This window comes from Rosa chinensis, chromosome 2 (assembly GCF_002994745.2).
Source record: "Rosa chinensis cultivar Old Blush chromosome 2, RchiOBHm-V2, whole genome shotgun sequence".
Taxonomy (NCBI): Eukaryota; Viridiplantae; Streptophyta; class Magnoliopsida; order Rosales; family Rosaceae; genus Rosa; species Rosa chinensis.
This window is the reverse complement of record NC_037089.1, coordinates 84,251,096-84,273,078: the sequence shown is the minus strand read 5'-3', so window position 1 is coordinate 84,273,078 and position 21,983 is coordinate 84,251,096. Positions and strand designations below refer to the sequence as shown.

Sequence of the window (21,983 nt, the reverse complement as noted above, 5' to 3'; positions counted from 1 at the left end):
TTAAAAAAGAAAAAAATGAACTGAAAATGTAAAACAAAAGAAGGAAAAACACAGGTCTCAAAAGTCATCATGTGGAGTCGAACCCCAATTACCAAGATAGACCAAAGACCACATCACCACCGCACTAACACAGCTAACCAGTTTCAAATTCACAAAGTTGATATATATATATATATATATATATACACACACACACACACACTAAGCATACTGAAACTCAAAGCTTCAGAGGCCCCCTAGAAGCTGGTGGCTTGAGGCAGCTGCCTCAGGTAGCTACCCTCAGGGCCGGCTCTGCAAAGACTTGGGCTACCGCCCAAATCTAAAGCATTAACAGTTTCCTTCTAGCCTAGGAATTCTTTTTTCTTTTTCTTTATTAAAAAACATTTAACTCACCATACCCTTATATATCTCATTGAGAATCGAATCCATGACCTTTACAATATTAGAATTATAACTTTCCATAACCTAGGATTCCTATTACAGTTTGGAGAATTGAAATTTTAACAGTGGCAAGTGTTGAGGTATATACAATTTCCTTATGGTATATACAAGTTTTGGGTATATACAAGTGTTGAGGAGTTTCCTTCTGGCCTGAGAATTCTTTTTTCTTTTTATTTATTAAAAAACATTTAACTCACCTTACCCTTATATATCTAAGTAAGAATCGAATGCATGAGATTTATAATATTAGAATTATAACTTTCCATGACTAGGGATTCTATTACAATTTGGAGAATTGAAATTTTAACAGTGGTAAAAGGAATTTGAGTTATTAATTCTTAATATTTAATTCTAAATTATAAAATTAGCACCAAAATCTTGAAAGCCTGCACTGAAAGAACCACCACGGCCACTGGAGGCTACGCAACAAATTGGGTGGTGCTCTAAACCGTCTCTGGTTTCTACGCCAAAAATTAAAAATAAATAAATAAATAAATAAAATAAAATAAAAAAAGAAGAAGAAATAACATTGTCTGTTTCTATTGACTACAGAGGTAAAGACATGCCTTTGCCTTACGTACGTGTGCTTCAACTAAAATGAAGAGAAGCAAATGAAAATAGTATGCAGATAAAAACAAAGAAAAAAAGAAGTTAAGATCAGATAGTCTAGTTTGAGACATTAAAAGATGAACTCTTTTACTCTTTTCTTTTTATCAAATACATAAGTGGGCAGTTTATACATAATTTTCAATACACATTGAAGCTTATTAGATGTTTGCCGTTGATTCTCTGATCTCTTCCAAGGTGATGGTCTGCATTGCAGAAAAGCAGGGACAAAAAATTAGATATATGTAGTGGCGGTAGTGCCATCAGTTTGCAAGAGAACATCATCAACGAAAAAGCGTTTTTATGTTTTACACCGATATACATCAGAACTATAGAAGAACATTCTATGTGCAATAACTTGACAGCCATTTGAACTACATATTTGTAGAACAACCATATGATCATAAACAACCATAGTTGAAAGAGCAAACATTTTGTATGCATCAACTTCAACAGCCATTTTGTAAAACATTAGCATTCATTTGCTGGCAGATCTCTATTACTGCCTTAACTATGATGCAGTCACACTAGCTACTAGCTTATTCCAATCCGAAATACATGATTCATAAATCTACCAAGGATTTGGTGTGAACCAAACCAACATTCCTTTGAAAAATCCCTGAAGGGAGGCATACCCAGGGAAAGTCAAGAGTTTGATGCTCTTATTTGTCAAGGAAAATACGCCAAAATCTGTCTTGGACTCTTTAGTGTAATCCCGATATAAAGCATAATAAATACAGTTTCTTTCAAGGTCGCTGCTAGAAGATATAATTTTGGTGCCAAGGTCGTTTACAAACAATGTCCGGTTACCAAGATCAAAAACTTCTACACAGTGAGGATCATCACTGTTATCGCACTCTAACTTAAACACCCGAAATGCTCGAGTGTGATAACGCGTACGACTTGGAAGATCATAAACAATAATAGAATGATTAGATGAGGCAATACTTCTAGAATAAACGATAAACAGGTCCTTTGTTGCGACATCTTTTGCTATGTAGGGACCAGTATGGTAGTATATACCGAAATAGGGAAGCTTAACCACCCTTTCAGCCGTATAGGTAACACCTTGGATGTTAAACACCATTAAGGTGCTGTGGGTTGTTGCAGCATATAATTTCCCATCGATTATTTCTACGTCTTCAAATCTGAGAACCACATTCCTCTCTCTGGCCTTAACGAGGGTCCATGATTCATCAATGTTTCTACAGAAAGCCAAACGACCAGCGTCACAAAGGCTAGCCACAAGACACTGTTCTAGCCTTGTTTGTTCGAAAGAGGCTACTGCTTTCCGTAAGAAGTCGAGTCTGGTGCTCCGAGGGCCTGAAATTGTGGATAGTGGTGGGAGCTCGACTCGGCAACCTGATATTGGATTCAATAACAAGTTAACAACAGGAGAACTTCTATGAATGCGCGCAGCCATGATCAACCAGCCTTCAACTGATCCGAGACATCTCGACTCATAAAACAACTTTGGCGGGACTGAATAGTGAGTCCTGGGATCACTGAGACAGCTAACAAGGCAGTGATCTTGGATGTGGAAAGGGTCAGAATCAAACAGAAGCCATGGAAGCTGAGGAGCAGGGGAGCAGCGCTTGCTTATGGCATGCCAAGAACGGCATACTTGACGAAACGCAAGGTAGTCAAATATGTTTAGTCGCTGCAGAATCAATTCCATAATCTCATCTGGGACTTGTTTCAACAACTTGCTCCCCTGATTATAATCATGTTCATTGGAACGCCTGTGCTTTTGGATAGACATACTGACCAAGTAATCAAGCGCTTTATAACATTAAGCCTACCTTGTAGGGTTGGGTATATATATGTATTGAGGAGTTCCCTTGTGGCCCGGGGATTCCTGTTACAGTACGGAGAATTGATTTTTTTTTTTTTGGGCTAAATAAGATAACACATTTCAAAACTGCATACTAGTTTTACATTATCAACATAATTATCCACATAGGTCATAACTACCCTGTGGTTTTTGTCCAAAATCAATTCAGTCTCTGGACTTCTAATTTCATCAAAAACACCCATATACTTTCAATTTTGATCTAATAGGTCCAATTCATTAATATTCTGCTATGTGTTCAACTTATAGTTGGATTATTTGATGAAATTTTTTTTATTTAATAGATTTCTAATAGTGAGACCCACTCCTAAATTGACTATGTATGCCACCTCAACACCACATGAACATAGGCCATATATGAACCACATCAATAAGTTAAATGACTCAATTATCGGAAAACTAACATATTTGACCTATTAGATCAAAATTGAAACTGCAGGAGTATTTTTGATAAAATTAGAAGTCCAGGGACTGAATTGATTTTGGACCTAAACCATAAAGTAATAACCAGTATTTAGCCTTTTTTTTTTTTTGGGTGAGCTGAACATGGAGAATTGAAATTGAAATTGAAATTGTACTAGTGGAAGAAGGAATTTGAATTATATCTACTTATTATTTCTAAGATAAGCACGAAACAATAAGTAGATATTAAGTAGATATTAATAAGTAGATATTAAAAAGTTTCTGTTTATATTGGCTACAAGTAGATATTAAAAAGTAATAATAAGTAAAACACTACGTGTGTAGGAATTTGAATTATTACTTTTTAATATCTACTTATTATTACTTTTTAATATCTACTTATTATTTCTAAGATTTTAGAGCTGAACGCCTGCACTCAAACAACCACTACACACGTAGTGTTGGACTGTTGGCTATGCATCAAATTGGGTCGTGCTCTAAACAGTTTCTGTTCATATTGGCTACAAGTAAAACATGGCTTTGCCTTTACGTGTGCTTCAACTAAAATGAAGAGAAGCAAATGAAAATTGTATGCAGATAAAAACAAAGAAAAAAAGAAGTTAAGATCAGATAGTCTAGTTTGAGACATTAAAAGATGAACTCTTTTACTCTTTTCCTTTTATCAAATACATAAGTGGGCTGTTTATACATAATTTTCAATACATATCGAAGCTTATTAGATGTTTGCGGTCGATTCTCGGATCTCCTCCAAGGTGATGGTCTGCAGCACAAGAGTTACAGGGACAAAAAATTAGATATATGTAGAAAAAGATTTAAAGTAATATGCCATGAATGTGCCATCAGTTTGCAAGAGAACATCATCAACAAAAAAGCGTTTTTATGTTGTTTTATGTGAAATATTGATATACATCAGAAATTCATATAGAAGAACATTTTATGTGCAATAACTTAACAGCCATTTGAATTACATATTTGTAGAACAACCATATGATATAAACAACCATAGTTGAAAGAGCAACCATTTTATATGCATTAACTCAACAGCCATTTTGTAAAATTATTATATGATCATAAGCAACCATAGTCAAAAGATTCTCTGAAACCAACTACAATTTGATGAACTAAAGGAAAGGTGTATAAATTACCTGATCTTGTCCAGCAAAATCATTTTCAGGGGTGAGAAAGAGCATGCAGTGGCATTCCTTCCTGCCAAGAAAATCTTACAATTTTAACATGAACTGGATTTGCATATATAAGCTGGCATATAATGATGGGAAAAGTATAAACGTCAAAATCAAATTGTGTTGATAAGGTTGTGGTTCAATTTCGTTACTTAATGGGATTTTTATTGCATCTGCACATTCTAATTAGTTTATTTGTTTATTGTCAAGCTAGATGCCTGGATTAGATCAGAATCTAAAACTTATATCCAACCTCGACATCAACTAACTTCAACCTAATAATGATCATAAGTCGCACGTGCGTATTGTGGGTGGAGAGACAGTGTGTTAGAGAGAGAGAGGTTTTGGATAAGAATGAGGGAAAGACTGAAATTGGTGGTTTAGGCAATTATGAAAGAAGAAACAGAAATGGAATGGTATGTGCCGATCAACATGTAGGATTTCTACAAACCCCATTATCTTAAGAACAACAGAGAATAATAAGACCAGCAAACTGCCTACTTTTGTAGAACATTATATCTCTAATTATGCTGATGATATGCTTTAATCTTAAGTATCTATCCAATAGTTTTCCAACAAAAAATTTTATATGACTCTGTAACTATCTGATAGAGTGGATATAAAGAACACATCTTCGCATTACTAGGGCAAGTAGTTGCAACGCAAGTATCTTTGCTTTAATGCATATCTAGCAAGGCTATTGTTAATTGTATCTTTTGATTTCAAAGTCTGATTACCAAACTCTTGTGCTTGTAAGGAGCATCAATATATCACATTATACTAGTATTTGCCAGGTTTTCAACTAAATTTCAATCAGGTATTTGAATCTACAACTTACTGAACATGGAGAATGTAAAAGAAAAAGATTTGGTTGGTACACCTTGATTACTTTGTCTCGCTAGTTTCGTTAAATAATAAAATGGAATTTACCTTTCCCTCATGGGAACACAGGGGCAGTTCCAAAAGCCTTGGCCAGCCTCTGCCGGTTTGTCATCGTAATGCCTGCAACACAGTAGAGTTCAGACTCAGAAAGCATGAACATGACTGTTTTTATCACCAACACCTGATAGGAGTTAAAAGTATAGGATAAAACTAGACCCCCAATTCAAAAACAATGTGAAAGAACAGATGTTTACCGACAAGGGCAAAGTGGAGCACCCAATGAATCTTTGTGGTCTGCCAATCCCTGTTGAAAATCCAAAAATGAGTTTCTTTCACAAACAATCAAATGCCACGGTCAAGACATAACAAATCCTTAAACAAAGCTTCCCTCATGATATAAATGAAGAAGTATGCTTATCGAATTCGATACATACCTTGATAACAACAGAAGTGACACCCTTATCAACACAGAAATATGTCCCGGACTTACGAGCATACTGCTCCGAAAACTTCCTCATAATCTCAACAGACTTCTCAGTTGGTTCAACTGCCACAACACATTATTTCTATTACACATCAATATAACGTAACCCCAACATTAAAATCAAAAACACAATCTTTTTTTGGTTAAAACAAAATCTCAAAAACACTATCACTCCGTGGCTGATACGCTGCATTAAACGAAATAACAAATAAATTATCCTAATCCAACCCGGAAAAAAATTGCTTCAATTACAGTCTCCCTACCTCAAAGTTTTTCACTTTTCACTCGGATACCAAAACTAGGGCTACAAATCCGAAAACCCAACAAATTGGGAATTCACAAAAACAGAATGAAAGCATAAATTTCGAACCTTGAGCTCGAATTACGAAGCGGCGGGTGGAGCGGGTGAGAGGAGAAGGGAGCGAGGAAATGGTGGCGCCGAACGACGGAGCTTGGAGCTGGAGAGTCATGGCCGGCGGCGAGTTTTTTCGGTACTGAAGAAAAATTCAAACGGGACTATTATCTCTCTGTGAGCTTGGGAGAGTGAGATGAGTGATATGAAATTTGATTAAGTTTTTTATATTTTTTTTTGGTGGGTAATAATGCGGTTGTTTATATAATTTAGGGGATTTGGGGAAATTGAGGGGGGTTTGGTTTGGTGCCACTCGTTTTGGGAATATCGGTTAAGGGGAGACGCCAACCACTCGGTCCGCTACCAATGAAGGGCGGTTAAGGGATGCACAGTCACAAACCCCAACCCACATGCCCAACGCATCAATGTCGATACTATGTTATTTGAGTAGAGAATATATTGTCTGTTAACAAGTGGCTGGAATAGCTCAGCTGGTTAGAGCGTGTGGCTGTTAACCACAAGGTCGGAGGTTCGAACCCTCCTTCTAGCGCATTTTAGTAATTCACACCTTTTTTTTTTTTTTTTGCAGATCCCTGTGCTAGCGCCATTTTCTCTTAGTTTTGCCAGAATTCTTTTCTATGTCTACGTTCCATTTCTCTTTCTAAAATTTAAAAATTGAGAATTACTGATAATCTAGTCTAATTCTAACACAATTCTTTACATTTACTCACCACTTAGGCTAATCCCAAAGGCAAAAAAACTCGGCTAATCCCAAAGGCAAAAAAACTCATCTTGTCTTTCTCATTGGCCCCTTTTTTTCTCATGTTGCAACTCTCTACTCCAAGTCAAGCTCGTCCACCAAAATCAACCTTTGTCGACCCTCCTTACAGTGCCATTTTCTCTTAGTTTTGCTAGAATTCTTTTCTAATTCTTTTTTTGTTTGTTTTATTTGTTTTTTTCACCTTTTTTTCCTTTTTAATTTTTACAAATCCTTGATGTTGGTAAACATGTATGTCTATGTTCCATTTCTCTTTCTAAAAGTTAAAAATCTAGAATTACTGATGATCTAGTCTAATCCTAACCCAATTCTCTACCTTCACTCACCACTTAAGCTAATCCTAAAGGCAAAAGAACTCATCTTGTCCTTCTCATTGGCAGGATTTTTTTTCACATATTCTTATTTGTTTTTTCTCCCTATTGTTGGTAAACCTGTGAGTTCCACCTTTTTCAAAAATTGGAAAACTCTTATTTTGTCCCTTTTAGTTTCGTCGGAGTTCCACCAAAAAAAGAAAAATTGGTAGTTTATCACCATTACATTTTCACTTCGAAGTTCAAAATTCAATTGAATCCCACCAAGCATTTATATATATTTGGAGGCAAAATTTGGTGTATGTACGTACATTCTTTAGGACATTGGTTGTGTAGATTATCACCATTACATTCTCATTTAAAATTTAAAATTTCAATTATACGGATACATTTGGAACAAGTACAGATATTCTTTATAATTGCCCTCTTCTTTTCATTTTTGTCATCGCACGTCTCAAAGACATATGCATCCGTGTGAATTGGCTAAACCGTGAACATGTCCTGAGAAAGCAACAGAAAGAAAAGCACTGGGGAAAAGAAAAAGAAAGGTACATTTGACTGATTTGAGTCAAGCGTAGAACTATATATGGTCATTGCTCTCATATATCAGCTTCGTGTATAGACATTGTTTTAATTTCCTTATTCTTTTTTGAATTATCCATGTCCTTGATTAAGATTTCTGGACATCCAGCACGTGTTCTTGCTATGTTTATCATGATTACTATTCAATAAGTAATGTGGGACTTGTCAGTTTGTCACCACTTTTATCACGATCGTTCTGGAATGCCATTGCTGCCGAAAGCAGTAGCGGCAGCGGCGCTTCTGCACCATAGCATCATCATCATGATTATTCTTCATCTTCTCCTCCATCATGATCGTGCATGTGAAGTACACATATTGAAACTATAAACGAATAATATCAGACTCACTCAGTTCAAACTAATTAAGCTCCAGAATCAGCTATGGCTACCAACTCGTTGTTTTCAACTTTTCATACATTGGAAGAACCCTAGGAACTTAGAGACATGCATATGAGGGTTAATTAGTTGCTTTTGGATTAACTATTCTAACCCACATAGCCAAAAAGAACTGATCGGCGATCATAACCTTTTGTCATGACCTTTATTTTGACACTAAAAATGGATAGTTAAGTCCACATCAACTATGCACATGCATGTGACATGAGGCTGCCATAGGTTAGAGTGTATGGATATCTGAAGGCCACCACTCCATATATAGTAAGCTTCAAGTATATATCAACTGGTAAGCTCCCGAACAAAGAACTCCAAAGAATCCAACTTACAGATGTTTATTAATGGAAAAAAAACTGCAGTGTGTGGAAGAGGAAGAAGAAGAGGAATCGCTATAAGAACAATTCTATATATAGTGCATGATTTATAAATGCATATAAAGATGCAGGCAAAGTAGTTCCATATATGTAGAATAGAGAAACTTTTGAGTACCAAATGTTATTTGTTTTTTGTTTTTGGTTCTTCTCGGGTACGTGCGAAGCTAGCAGAATCTTCAAAAATACTCACTGGTCAATACTCAATACCTGAATCTTCATATTAAGTTCAACATAAGGCAAATTAAAGGGTAATTTGCTATTAATCTAATTCACACACGTCTAAATGAAACCCTGTTATGGATCATGGCGTGGATCTAGTTAGAAAATTAAGTTTTCTACGAACGTACTTAACATCACCGAGTACGATTCTCTGGTTCAATCGTATACTAATTAGTGTTTTTCAGCTGCAAGTTGAAGTAGAACTAATAATACTAACCAAAGTATCAAACCATACATTCAGCTAGAATTATTGGACTCCAATAGTCATATATGATATCATCATTTCAGCAGGAAATTTAAACCACACAAAAACAATCATCTTCAAGCTAACGTTGAGTTGAAGAGACACTAAATCTGATGATTCAGCAAGGGAATCCATACACGGATAAGAGAGAGATAGAAAGAGAGAGAAACAAAGAGAGCAAAAGACTTCCTTCATAACCAGATAGCTAGTAACTTAATTGTACTTAAATAACCTAATAACAAAAATCCATATCTAACAAGATCCCAAGTACATGGATCACATAAACAAGAGAGAGAAATTACAAACCGATCGATATAAGAACTTGAAAAACGATTTGATGCAGCTTTGATGGAACATACACAAGCAAATCGAAGTAGAGTCGGACCATGATGCTTGATTCCCCAAAAGAAAAGACTTGAAAATCTTTGAAATCGTCGGATCAGAAAGATACTTTTCACTTGTTCATCACTGGCAACCAAAGAGAAAGCTTAAGCTAGCTAGAGAGCAGCTAGGGTTGATCTTCCTGTTGTGCCTTGAAAAGCTTTCTTTTTCTTCTTGTTCTTCTTCTTCTTCTTCTTCTTTCTCCTTTGTAGGTGATAATGATGATGGTGTCGGCTTTGTGGGGTGGTTGAGGAGGGGCTGGAGCAGAAGAGGAAGGAGTGCGAGCAATGATGGCGATAAAGAAGGTAAGGAGAAGACAACATGATTGCGTTTGGCTTCAGGCGTTGAAAGAAAGGGAGCAAAATTTCTAGGTTTTTTGTGCCTCTCTCTCTCTCTCTCCTTTCTGACAAATGATAGAGAGAGAAAAAGAGTGTGATGATGATATTCATTCATGAAGCCCGAGACTACAATAAAATAGGGACTAGTGAGAGAGATGGCTTAGCCAGTCTCATCTGAACTCCAAGCGCGTGTCAAACAATATTATCATTTTGGGCAAGTAATACTTCATGTCTTCCATCCAATGAGAAAACTAGAGGCGATTTTCAGCAACTATTGTAATATAGTACACTCTCCTTTTTTTTTTTTTTAAAGGCTATATAGTACACTCTCTTTTCCGTGTATTTAATATTATATTATATATTTTTCAGCGTTACTAAAATAAATAAAAAATCCAGCTATTTGATTGTGGTATTTGATTGACTCTTAATCTTATGGTTGAAAATATATGTAACAACCACATTTAACCATACATAAAACTCTATTTTATGTGCATTTTACTGCTTTCTGCTTAACTGTGCTATGTCATTGCATTAAATTTAGCAGATGCCCATTTACTATGTTAGCTTCAGGTTTCAGCGTTCAGGCTTGGGGCTTCAGCTGTTTCAGGTCATCATTTCACCCGTACAATTGAAAGACTTCAAAGTTTCATCAATATCAAGAAATCAAGACCTCAAGGCCATGTATTTCACAATTTTCACCATTTTTTTTTCATTACTACAGTTATATGTAGCTAATTAGAGTTATCAGAAATAAAGTTGCGTATGAAGAAAAAGATAGACACATGATCGATGATAGGAAATTACTACTAGCAATTCAAATTTATAGGTCTTGTAGACAAGATAGATCTTATAGAGAATTATCGTTGAGCTAACTTACGTCTTAGTATCGTCTTAACTATTCATAAGAAGAAAGCGTGGAATGCAATAAAAATGAAACAATCCCCCACCTAGAGAAATAGAAAGAGTACGGGAAAAAAAAAGTTCAGGAAGGAGAAGGTGGGGAACATGGTCGAAGAACCGACAACAAGAATGAAAGGCGAGCAGGCCAGCAGCGAGCATGGGCCTATAATGTCATAGTCGAGGGGTCTACACTCGTACACAACGAAAATGACTCCTCATCGTCAGATGCACCTGATCAGGAGTTTTTGGCCGCCTTCCTCTCTAGGCTCCAAATACCAAACCCTTTTACTATGAGGACCAGATTCAGAACTAGGATACGAGAACAGGGTTTTCTATTTCAGTCAATGCTAGGATCACCAATATTTTTCTTCTCAATAATGTTTACAAATGGTCAAAAATTAACATAGAGAAGGGTGCATAGAGAAATTACACTCCAATTCTATCATAACCTGAACCTCAACTCTACCCGAAAACAAGCTCTCTGACTTGCAATGTAGCAAGATCAGTCACTAGATATATCAACAAAGCATTCTATATACAAATGGGGTACAATATATTCAGCGTACAAGCAATACCCGTGGAGCTAACGATGATGCTCATTGAGATGGTATTCCTGGATTGGAGCTGCCAAAAGAAGAGTTTCCGGATATATTCAGGCCCTAAAGATGATGTGAACAAATGTGAATCCTTGCTAACTAAGTATCTAGTGAGTGTATGTGCATGGTCTCTGCAGTGGGTAACTTCTGGTACAAACTTAGAATCCAGCCTCCACGGTTGCATCTTCCTTTTCGTGATTCTGTAAACCACACTCAAGTCTTATTGCCGCCAAGAGTTCAGGAGACACAGGAGCAGCCTTTTTCCCACTTGTGTTCTTCTTATCATTATTTCCAGGACTATCTCCTGCACCCCAACCTCTGTAAAGTATAACTTTGCTTGGCTCCTGGGAGACTAAAACTGCACCTGTTGCTTGCTGCGAAGGACAGACAAGAGAGATTCAGACAAGTTAAATGGAAGCACAGAACAGCCTATTCATGATGTTAGCACAAAAAAAAGGGGGGAGAAAAAGAGACGAATTTCTGTGCACACCTCCAGTTTAAAAACAATTTCCCTGACTGAAGTTCCTTTTGCTCTGCCTTTGACATTTACTATGGCAAGAGGATGCCTCTCAAAGTGCGCCTTGATTGCTTTTGCAACACCAGTTACAATATTGTTCCTGCCTAAGAAGTGATCAACAGCAAAGTACTTTAGAAATTATAAGGTCTCATATAGGGTAGGAATTTGGAAATCTATGCTAGGACATGTAAATAATCATGAGCCTATATAATGTGGGGGCAGTAAGACTTTTCAAATGAAACATGAAAAAAGAAAAATTCATAGTGCCAAAGTAAGGTTCAGATACAAACTAGCAACCAGTGCAGTCCATTAACTATCAAATAACTACTGTTTTTTAGCATAATAGTTTAACAATAAGAGGGAAACTGGAAAACACAAAATGGAAATAAAATTACCAACGGCAAGGACAGGGCGTTTTTTCATCTTGAGGGCTTGCTTTCGCAGAAGAAGCCTCTCACTGTTGGACAAATGCACAGGTCTCGAGGGCATGTCATTCAAAATCTTTCTTCCCATTATTGGCACTGGCAATTTTGATTTACTATTGTCAGATCTACCTAATGACTCCCGGGCCTCATTATCAAAACGATTATGCTGATTGTCAACAATTGCAGAACTGCTCAGACCTCTTGACTGAAACCCCACAAAATCAGACAACATAAGAAGTTGCCAAGAAAAGAAGATAAAAGAATATAAACAAGCATAGGACTTCTTTATATTACCATAACACCTTCAGGGAAAGATGTAGAAGCAAAAGCTTCAACTTCTCTATCTCCATCCTTAAAGAACGTTGGATGGGTTTCAATTGTAACTAAAGATCCTGGATCAACTCTACCAGTCTCATTCTCATCACACATTGAAGAGAAAATCTCCTTATCCTGTTGAGTGGCTAATTGGCTGTTCATTACAGCACCCATTCCAACATTTAAATCCATTTGAGTCACTTGTAAATCTTGGTTGGCTCTAGCCTCAATGAAAACTCCAACTTCTTCATTTATATCATCAAAAAAATCTGCATGGGTTTCATTTGTAACAGATTCATTTGCAGATACTGGTTCAACTTTACCAGACCCATCCTCATCACATGTCGAAGAGAAAGTAATCCCCTTATCTTGTTGTGTGGCTAACTGCCTGTTCATGAAAGGACTCATTCCATCATCAATATCCGCATTTATGACATGAGGTTCTTGTTTGTCTCTAGCCTTTACTAAGTCTCCAACTTCTCCCTTTCTATCATTGAAAAAATTTGCCGGGGATTCACTTGTAATTGATTCATTTGAAGACCCTGGTTCCACTTTATCAGTCTCCTCCACATCACAGCTTGAAGAGCGACCGTACCCCTCACCCTGTTGTGTGGCTGAGTAGCCATTCATGAGAGCACCCATTCCATCATTTACATCCATCTTTGTCACAAGAGATTCTTGTTTGTCTCTAACCTTGAAGAACATTTATGAACTATTTCAGATTTTATTTTTGAAGAAAGTTACGATATATTGTACAGATGTCTGACATATTACCATGCTCTTTACCTTGACAATCTCTTCATGCAAATCAGGTTGAACCGAATGAGCACCATAGTTAAGTTCAGTATCTGATATCAAATGTTCTTCTGATTCAACATTGTTCACCTCCTCCCTGACCTGATTTATGTGGTGGGGGGGGGGAACTGTTAATTTTAATCCAGCTAAATAGTTTAAGTTAGTCTGAAGCACAAAAAAGTATATAGGCATCAGATAGCTAACCAATTCCTTTGATTCATTGACAGAGTGCATATTGTTTGCGCCCTTGTCTTTAACCTGGTTGAGGAAAATAATGCATCATTTTTGCTTTGATGTGCACAAGTGGAATAGAATTATGAAAGAGAGAAAAGGATAAAGTAAAGATATAGATAATAGAAAAATAGGAAAACTCACCACCAATTGCTCCAATTCATCTATGTTCTTATTAAGCTTTAAAACATGAAGTTTCAAGGACTGCATTTCACAGCACGAAAAGAAAACTGAATCAGATGTTGAAGTTCACATGATAAAAAGTAAGAACAATACAAAAAACTATGCAATAGCTTTTCTCAACCAAAACAGTCAAGATTGTTCCAAGATCCTTGTCCCATAGATTTTACATGACAATGCAACTATATCCGTTGTCCGACAGGTCATTTTAAAATAAAAAAGCACTGTTTCAGCCAGTACGAGTTATGACAATGCAACTATATCCGTTGTCTGACAGGTCATTTTTTTTAAAAAAAAGCAATGATTCAGCCAATATGAGTCTAGAGGGGGAATTAGAATTTGATAGAATTAGATCACTTGGCCATTAGTCCTGCCTCTATGAATGGACTTGTCTCATATGATTCTTTCTTTCTTTCTTTCTTTTTTCCTTAAACATTTTAAGTTAGAGGATGCAGGTTGATAATGACGAACGGATAAAATGCAATTGAGCCGATGAAAAAGCAACTTACCTCACGACGCTGTGCCTCAATAGAACGCTTCAGTGCTTCTCGTTTAGTCAGAAGTGTCTGAGGTCTCAAATTAGCAGGCCGGATGTAATTTTTTCCACGATACACAATGATTGCATAACCCTTACTTACTCTCTCCACTGCCACAAGTATCCCACCACTTTCTGACTCTAAAGTTTGTGCTACTTGCTGAGCAGATTCAATGCTTTTCTCATTACATATTATCTTAATGAGCTCCCTATATTTCCAATGGAGATGCATGTTTTCAATTGTCCCAGCAAATACTCCTCGTCTACCTGAACATTTTAAGAGACTATATTAATCTTTCTCGGAAATGATTTTGAAGGAGCCAGATGGTTTGATGGATTTCCAATATGGCCTATGCTTTAGTCCTAAAAGAGGAATTAATGATGTAACAGCTGCTAAGTCCAAGAAAAAAGATAGTATAACTCACCCATTAGTAGGAAAGGCTTCATTTTCAAGCCAACCTTCCTTAGCATATATCTTTCCTCTTCAGTTATACCTTCTTTATCTATTTCAGGTTGCTGGGGACTCTCTGCTTTCTCCAGCTCCGCTAGAAGTTTCTCTGCCTTTTCTCTCTTTTCTAAAGCCTGTTCATTGCAGATGTGCCATTTGTAAAACAGCTGAACCAAAAGTGATGTAACTGTAGCATCACAGGAAGCCATACCATGGATAATTTAATGCTGGCTCTACTGGCAGCTGCCTCAGTAGACTTTAGCTTTCTTTTTTCAGATGGAAGACCATTGGTCAGATCATTTTTATTTTCCGGGTCAGTCCTGGATTTATGGTCCTGTGCCGTTGTAGCAGAAATGCTCAACTGCCTGCTCCGATTATCTGCATATATTACAGACTTCCTACGCTCTTCTATGGCAGAGGAAACTGCAGGCGGCAGAAAATCCTTTCCCCTGTATAAAACAATAAATTCCCTGTCCCGAGCAATCAGAGTTCCTCCAGTCAGCCTCTGCAACAGAATACATTTTAAGTGAAGCAATAGCCATGATGTGTTCTGGTTCCAATAAGTAGATACACTGAAGAAATATTCCCACCTTCAACTCTTCAGCCATCAGCTCACTATTAGTGTTCTGAACCCCTCTTTTAACAGCTACCTTGGCAATCTCACATTTTTCCCAGAGTTTGACAATAGAAGCAGCCAACCCTTGAAGCTTTCTATTTCTTCCTGTAAAAAGGAGAAAAGGTAGTAAAATAAATGTTGGCCGGAAAGAACAAGAGTTGTAACATCATAAGCCAAACTAACCCAATGCAAAATGACATGGCAAGGGTCGGGCAAGTCTCCTAATTGTGGTCATTTCATCATCTGTTAGCTTAGGCTGCAAGCCATACGGAAGAAGGCGGAAAGGTCTCCTGTATCCAGGCAAAATAGCTGGTAGAAGGTCCCCGTCAACAGGGAGAGGTTCATATCCCCACCAATCAGTAAACCGCGGCCCAAGTCCCTCTAACAAGCGGTCAGCTTCTCCAGCAAGTTCTGCCTCACCTGGAAGTTGAAACCGAAACCTATTTGCCAAACCAACCCCTTGTATTAACGCTGGCTGAGCTCCTTCGTCAGTTGGACTTGATCCTGTAGCAGAGTTTGCTTTATCTGTTCCTCCATCACTGATGTGTGCATCCGGTAGCGCATCACCAGAACCATCACTCGTCAAATCCTCATGATTTTTACCCCGCAAAAAGTAAGGATACTTATAGTTCACCCCCCTGTACAAAACTATCTTCGCTCCTGACCTCCAAACAACCATCCCTCCAGTTTTTCTCTGACAATGTCCACAACAAAAACTACAATTAATTCCACTACTGGCTAAAGCATTGTGATTATTCAACTACAGGATTGATTCTGTACTACATAAACGGTCACAATCCCATCAATTCCAATAATATTCAAATCTACAACAAGTAAAATCACATTACAAAATGTACAATCTTGATATCGAAAATTACAACTTGAATAGCGAAAAAGGATTCTAACCTCCAACAAATCATGAGTCCTCTTCATGTTCAACCTACACAAATCCTCACACACAATCTTCACAACCTCCGATCTCCGCCAATTCTCATGAATCCCATTCACAATCCCCTCAGTAATCCCAGCCTTCCCAACCTTAATCTTCTTGTTCAGCTCAATCCCAACCGTCCTCAACCGCCTCAGCTCAGCCCCAGACAAGCTCATCTCGGCCAATGTAGCAACCCTCTCTTCTTTCTTCTCCTTCTTCTCCAACTCCTCAACCTGCTTCTGCCTCCTCAGCTCTCTCCTCATCTCATGAAACCTCGAAATCGCCCTCCCCGTCCCCGGCTCCGGCACCGGATTCTCCGGCGTGCTCCAGCTGGCATCGATGGTGTGCCCGACGCGGTACTTGGGGAGAGTCTCCGGCAGGGGGACGAAGATTTCGCCGGCGGAGTTCGGGTCGGGTTTGGACTCGGGCTTTTTGGTGTCGTCTTCGGCGAACCCGAGGCTGCGGAGCTTCTCGGCGATTCGTTGGATGGCGGAGTTGGGGGCGAGGGTCTGGGGGCCGGCGGCGGAGCTCCGGATAGTGAATTTGGAGGGTTTGGGGGTTTGGGGGAAGGAGAAGAAGGGAGAGAAGGATTGGTGGTGGGTTAGGGTTTTTGGCGGGAGAGAGGAGGCGGGAAGGTGAGTTAGGGAGTGCAACATTTTAGGGGGAGCTTAGAATTTGAAGATGAAGTTGAAGATGAAGAGGTGCATCTTCAGGGCTTCAAGTTTCAGGCGGGTGAATGTTAACGACTATCTATCTCTATCCATAATCACGTGACTCGCTCGTGACGTGAAGATATATGTACAAAATAAAATCAGATGAAGCTCCTTCTTTGTCCATTAACGTATCAAAATGAAATTCTTGTATCCTCTGAATTTTTTAGCGATCATGACAAATTTCATATCAAAACTTTTTGGGGTGAGGTAGCAAAACCTCCTCGATTATGTTAGCAAATTAGTAACACACACTCATTTAAATTATTAATGGCCGACGAAATTAGAAATATAGAATACTCGTAATATGAGATACTATGAACTAAAGTTGGGACAATACATTTTCGTTCATGTGTTCAAACCTTATAACTAGTTAAGTATACGTGTTTTCAACTTGGGTTAAGTTAATGTTAAATCATGCATGTAACCGATGTTTCACTTGTTTCCGTCCATATGTTTTGCATTTTTTAGCCAAGATCATGATGAACTTTTAATTTTGAGGACGAATAACAGCTAGTATAATGGTAAGGCATTTCTTCTGAACCAAGTCTTCGCAAAAGTCCCAGTGGGACATCGATCAAATTGTTGTTTCGTTCTGATCATTCTACAAAGCCTGCACAGATGATATATACGGAGTTTGGAGGATAACAAGATCGCAATAGGTTTCATCAGAAATAGTGAGGGTGACTTGCCAATAACCATAACTATTATGAACAAATTGCTCGTGATGAGGCATTTTGGTAAAAACATTCATACAATCTGATCAAGGAATAAGGGAATCTGGCCTTTCACAAATGACAACATACTGAAACGATCTCTGAAAATACATACAGGTGAATGTATGAATCAAACACAAACCAAGAGCTTCTCAACTTGCATTGTATCACCTTTTTCAGTTTACAACACAGGAAATTGGGCTCCATTGTACAAATAAATTATTCTCTCCTGTTATTCTATCAGATAATAGGATGGCACATTTGTGTGACAATTTACAGAAATACATGATTATATACAATTGTCTCTTTTCATTTACACAGAATCACTGTACACAATTCAAATGGAATTCCAACTAATAACCAGGCACATTCAAGCGGAACCACAGTCGGATGATTAATCACAGAATGAAGGCAGGTTCTGTCCTGTAGATGACAGAAAACCAGATTCAGGAAGTAGAAAAGAAAAGGAAATAAAGATAAGCACTTGAGAGTTGAGACATTAAACCAAATTATTTCCTCATTTATTCACATATGATAACATGAGATTACATTCATTTTTTTGGTTCTGCTATATATTATCTACTCTATTTTTTCCACTTTGACACTCACAATTTGGCTTGAAGGTATTGGTCCACTGTGAGAGGTTTTGGACCCCCAAACCAATCAATCAAAAAGATATCCTCGATGTCTAACTTGAAGAACTTGAAGTTGTGACCCTTGGGCCAATCTGTTAATCATCCAACAATAATAAAGATCAACATAGTACATGAGCAAGAAATGAAACAAAAAAAGGTGGTTGTAGACACAAAAGATGTAATTTCATGTGCACTTACCTTTCATCTCTGGATGCTTTGAGAACAAGGCCTTTCTAGCAATTTCTTGTTCTTTGGGCCCTTCATTAGCAATCTTCAACTAAAATCAGATATTTGGGTTAGTAAAGTTAAGACTGACACCTCTTTTTCTATTATCTGTTTTTTTTCTTTTAGCAAATAATGAATAAACTCAATGTTGCAACACACCTTTCCTGTAAGTGTAATCTTTGCACAGGTGGGGTTTTCAGGGTCAACTTTGCCACAGGTTCCAATAGGATGCTCACTAATTGTCAAAGAAGCCCTTTGGTCTTTCAGTGCATTTCTTGCAGTCGGATCAAGAGTTGTCAAGTAGAAGTAAGGGATACCACTTCCTTTTCCAGGTTCCCCATCACTAAATGATACCACATTCCTGTATTGTATTTGATGATCAATTTGATACAGAAACATCGTAGGAGTTGCAGTAACAAATAAACAAGTAAAGATACAAGATCCTGAGGCAAACATAGATTACACTTGTCCAGCAAGGCATAACAAGAGTGAAGCTCTTCAAAATTTGAATCAAAGAACGATATGCGTTACACACGTGCGCGCGCGCGCACACACACAAACACTATCTTGTCATTTGTCAATGGTGATCTGAACCTTTTTGGACAACACTTTCTTTTGATGAGGGCAAAATAAGAAAGGTTCTGGCTCAATCCAGTACTGATATTGTTCAGTTATGAGCTAAACTTGAACTTAATAGTGTGAGCAAAGAGACATGGAAACTAGCAATATTATCTAAAGAAAGAAAACTCGAAACACATACACATCAGAGATAAGGAAGCAACAGGATAACACAGACAAGAGTAATAAAACTAAAAACAAATTAAAATCTTACCCAAATGGTGCTCCTCCCAATTCACCTGAGATGGTACTGTGAACACAAAAACCACAAGTAAGATTCAACTTTCAAATCCAAGCTTCCAAACACAAAGACAATACATAAGCAAACACGAGTCAAAAAATTTACAAGCTTTGGAAAGCAGTAGACAATTTATCGAGGAAAACGATCAAACTTTTTAACCAGATTACATCTTACCGATTAGATGATACATGTTAAAATTTCAAGAACAGTAAAGTTCCTGTCTTTCTTTCTTGGCAACCATTTCAACAAGCCAATCAAAATTTGTATGTACCTAAACCACCCAATTACATCATCCACGCCCTTTTTCATTACCACACAAAAATGAATACCCAACATTAAAAAAAGTGTAATCAATTAATCCTAATGGGTTCCTCAATCAGCAACCAAAAATAAAACGCAGATAATAGACCCATAAAACGCAGATAATAGACCCAGAAAAACCGGTTCCTCTAAGAAAGCTGAGCTCCCCTAATCAATTCTTATAGTATCAACAAGATAGAAGCACAGAAATAAAGGGTGAAAAGAGAAAATTTACTTCAAGACACCCCAGGAATTCTGGGAGACCAGCCAACGAGCAGTGGCAGCAGCATTTTCCGGGTCGGGTTTATCCTTCACTAATAGTAACCGCCCGTATACAACAGGTCCATGGATACCCAGCACCACAGAAACCAGGTAGATTACAGAAACCAAATGAAGAAGCGTTTTCATCTTCGTGACTGTCTGGTTTTGATCTTGGTCTTCGTATAGGAAAACAAGGAGACTAGTTTGTACAGTAATAGACTCGAACCGAGTATTTATACACAGAAACTTCAGGGGAAGGTTATGTCCTCTGCAACCGGGTGTAGGATATGAGAAAGCGTAATTGGTTAAGGGCAAATCGGTCTGTCAAACTGTCCCAAAAAATAAATCAAATTGTAAATTTCATCCAAATAATTGAACTTATCCGAAAAGATAAAGTGACTTACACATCTCATGTGCAAATGAAAGAGTAGAGTAGTTGTCTGTACCAAAAAAGGAAAGAGTAGTGTAGTCGTCAAATTATGACATCTATACTTGGTAAAAAGTATAAAACTATAAATCTTGTGATATTTTCGAAAATATCTTCAGTAGACATTTAGAGGGCGTTTACTAACAGATTATGAGAATAAAACTAGGGAGAGACATCCATGTAACTAGAGCCAAACCAAAAACATGCAATTTTGATAATTTTTAAGGAGAGACAGAGAGTTTTATTATTATTTTTTTTAAATCTTACAATTTCATACAATTGAATTTTCAAATCAAAAATCTCCAAAAATTTATTTTCTTTTTTTATTGAAATTTAAGTTTTCTTATGCCTTATAAAATATAATCCATTATCATTTGAATATTTCAGATAAAAATAAATAAATCTAATCTTCTTTTTTCTTCTTTTTCTTTTGGACAAGTAATCTTCTTTTTTCGTAATATTTAATCATTTCGAGAGATATATTGAATTAAAAGCTTGAAAGAAAGTTTAGGAAATACAGAAATCTAAAATGAAAAGAAAAGGAAGAAAGATTGCAAGATGACTAATATAGTTTGCATGTAGTGAATTATAGCACCTGAATGAGTTGCGGTCCTGCAGTATAGGTTTGGGGCTTTGGGCCTATCACTTCTTGCTTCAATCCGGATAATGTCTTTATCTTTTCCAACCCACGTTTTTGAGTTTTTCTTCCTTTTTATATTTTCCTTTTCATTTTATTTTGTTTTGTTAGAGATGTTTCACATGAATTGTCAAGATCACAAAGTCAAGTTCACAAGTGATAAGATGAGTGAAGTTCACCGATGACAGGTACTTGCTTAAAATAGAAGAGCTCATGAATTGTGAATTTGGGATAACTTCAATTGGACAGTGAATGTTTCCTTTTAAGTTGTTAGCTATATAGAATTAAAATATGAATGCGTATAATTCTCATTCATTTTTTTCTCATTGATCGGAATTAAAACTAATCTAATTACTAAAACTATGAGTAAATTGAGGTTTTTTTTTTATATTAATTTTTGTTTAAAGAGTTTTTTTATTAGTAAGGTTGTTTTAGGCAAAAAATTTCAAAAAAATTCTAATATCTACTCTCCAAAGTAATTGAGCTCCATAGGTTCTTTGTCGAAATCAGGGTTAGGGGTATACACAATGGCGTGGTGTAGATGGCGGTGTATTGTGATATTAGGAGATCTTGCAACTAGAAAAGCAGTGGCGGCGACAACGTCAACGATAGCAAGCAAGTGGGAGAATGAGACGAAGAAAACTAGCATGTTTTCTGAATTAATCAAAAGAAATTATGCTACTTTAGCACAACTTATGGTGGAGGAGAAAGACAAGAAATGAACCATGAAAGAAGAAAGATTGAAGAGCAAGTCTCTCTACTTATGTTTTGAGGAGCAAATAACTCGTTGTAATGTTGCTCACGTGATTCAATCTATCGAATTGAGCCACGTGTTGACAGCACTAACTAATGGTGATCATGGCTGCGATGAACTTAAGTTAGGT

General features: G+C 37.2%; 4 protein-coding genes and 1 non-coding gene across 8 annotated transcripts; 1 reads left to right on the top strand and 4 right to left on the bottom strand.

Annotated features, from left to right (window-relative positions):
- Positions 1–1,618: 1,618 nt before the first annotated feature.
- On the bottom strand, positions 1,619–2,809 carry LOC112185253 (F-box protein At2g05970-like). The gene has a single exon (XM_024323501.1). It carries the CDS (start codon positions 2,807–2,809, stop codon positions 1,619–1,621), a length of 1,191 nt encoding a protein of 396 aa, XP_024179269.1.
- A 1,112-nt stretch (positions 2,810–3,921) lies between these two features.
- LOC112188213 (ferredoxin-thioredoxin reductase catalytic chain, chloroplastic) lies at positions 3,922–6,563 on the bottom strand. Of its 2 annotated transcripts, none has more exons than XM_024327292.2 (6): positions 6,240–6,552; positions 5,820–5,932; positions 5,640–5,689; positions 5,434–5,505; positions 4,468–4,528; positions 3,922–4,082 (listed from the first exon to the last, which is right to left on the bottom strand). In XM_024327292.2, the coding sequence occupies exons 1-6, from the start codon at positions 6,337–6,339 to the stop codon at positions 4,038–4,040; spliced, it is 441 nt and encodes a 146-aa protein (XP_024183060.1). In that variant the 5' UTR covers positions 6,340–6,552; the 3' UTR covers positions 3,922–4,037. The 2 variants fall into 2 exon arrangements, with proteins under 2 accessions (XP_024183060.1, XP_040370837.1); XM_040514903.1 differs by having other exon boundaries at positions 3,941–4,082; positions 4,468–4,541; positions 6,240–6,563.
- A 134-nt stretch (positions 6,564–6,697) lies between these two features.
- TRNAN-GUU lies at positions 6,698–6,771 on the top strand. Its single transcript has one exon. It is a non-coding gene; the product is annotated as a tRNA-Asn (tRNA).
- Positions 6,772–11,068: 4,297 nt separating this feature from the next.
- Positions 11,069–17,081, bottom strand: LOC112187189 (CRM-domain containing factor CFM2, chloroplastic). 2 transcript variants are annotated; one of them, XM_024325874.2, is made up of 13 exons: positions 16,305–17,081; positions 15,582–16,092; positions 15,373–15,503; positions 14,994–15,287; positions 14,760–14,916; positions 14,309–14,601; positions 13,764–13,823; positions 13,593–13,646; positions 13,380–13,490; positions 12,573–13,286; positions 12,249–12,483; positions 11,827–11,957; positions 11,069–11,710 (listed from the first exon to the last, which is right to left on the bottom strand). In XM_024325874.2, the coding sequence occupies exons 1-13, from the start codon at positions 16,983–16,985 to the stop codon at positions 11,495–11,497; spliced, it is 3,588 nt and encodes a 1,195-aa protein (XP_024181642.1). In that variant the 5' UTR covers positions 16,986–17,081; the 3' UTR covers positions 11,069–11,494. The 2 variants fall into 2 exon arrangements, with proteins under 2 accessions (XP_024181642.1, XP_040370622.1); XM_040514688.1 differs by having other exon boundaries at positions 15,582–16,114; positions 16,305–16,468.
- A 772-nt stretch (positions 17,082–17,853) lies between these two features.
- On the bottom strand, positions 17,854–20,257 carry LOC112187845 (protein CREG1). Of its 2 annotated transcripts, XM_024326796.2 has the most exons (6): positions 20,010–20,257; positions 19,448–19,483; positions 18,775–18,976; positions 18,589–18,667; positions 18,365–18,482; positions 17,854–18,178 (listed from the first exon to the last, which is right to left on the bottom strand). In XM_024326796.2, exons 1-6 carry the CDS (start codon positions 20,180–20,182, stop codon positions 18,154–18,156), a joined length of 633 nt encoding a protein of 210 aa, XP_024182564.1. In that variant the 5' UTR covers positions 20,183–20,257; the 3' UTR covers positions 17,854–18,153. The 2 variants fall into 2 exon arrangements, with proteins under 2 accessions (XP_024182564.1, XP_024182563.1); XM_024326795.2 differs by lacking the exon at positions 17,854–18,178 and having other exon boundaries at positions 18,361–18,482.
- Positions 20,258–21,983: the final 1,726 nt, after the last annotated feature.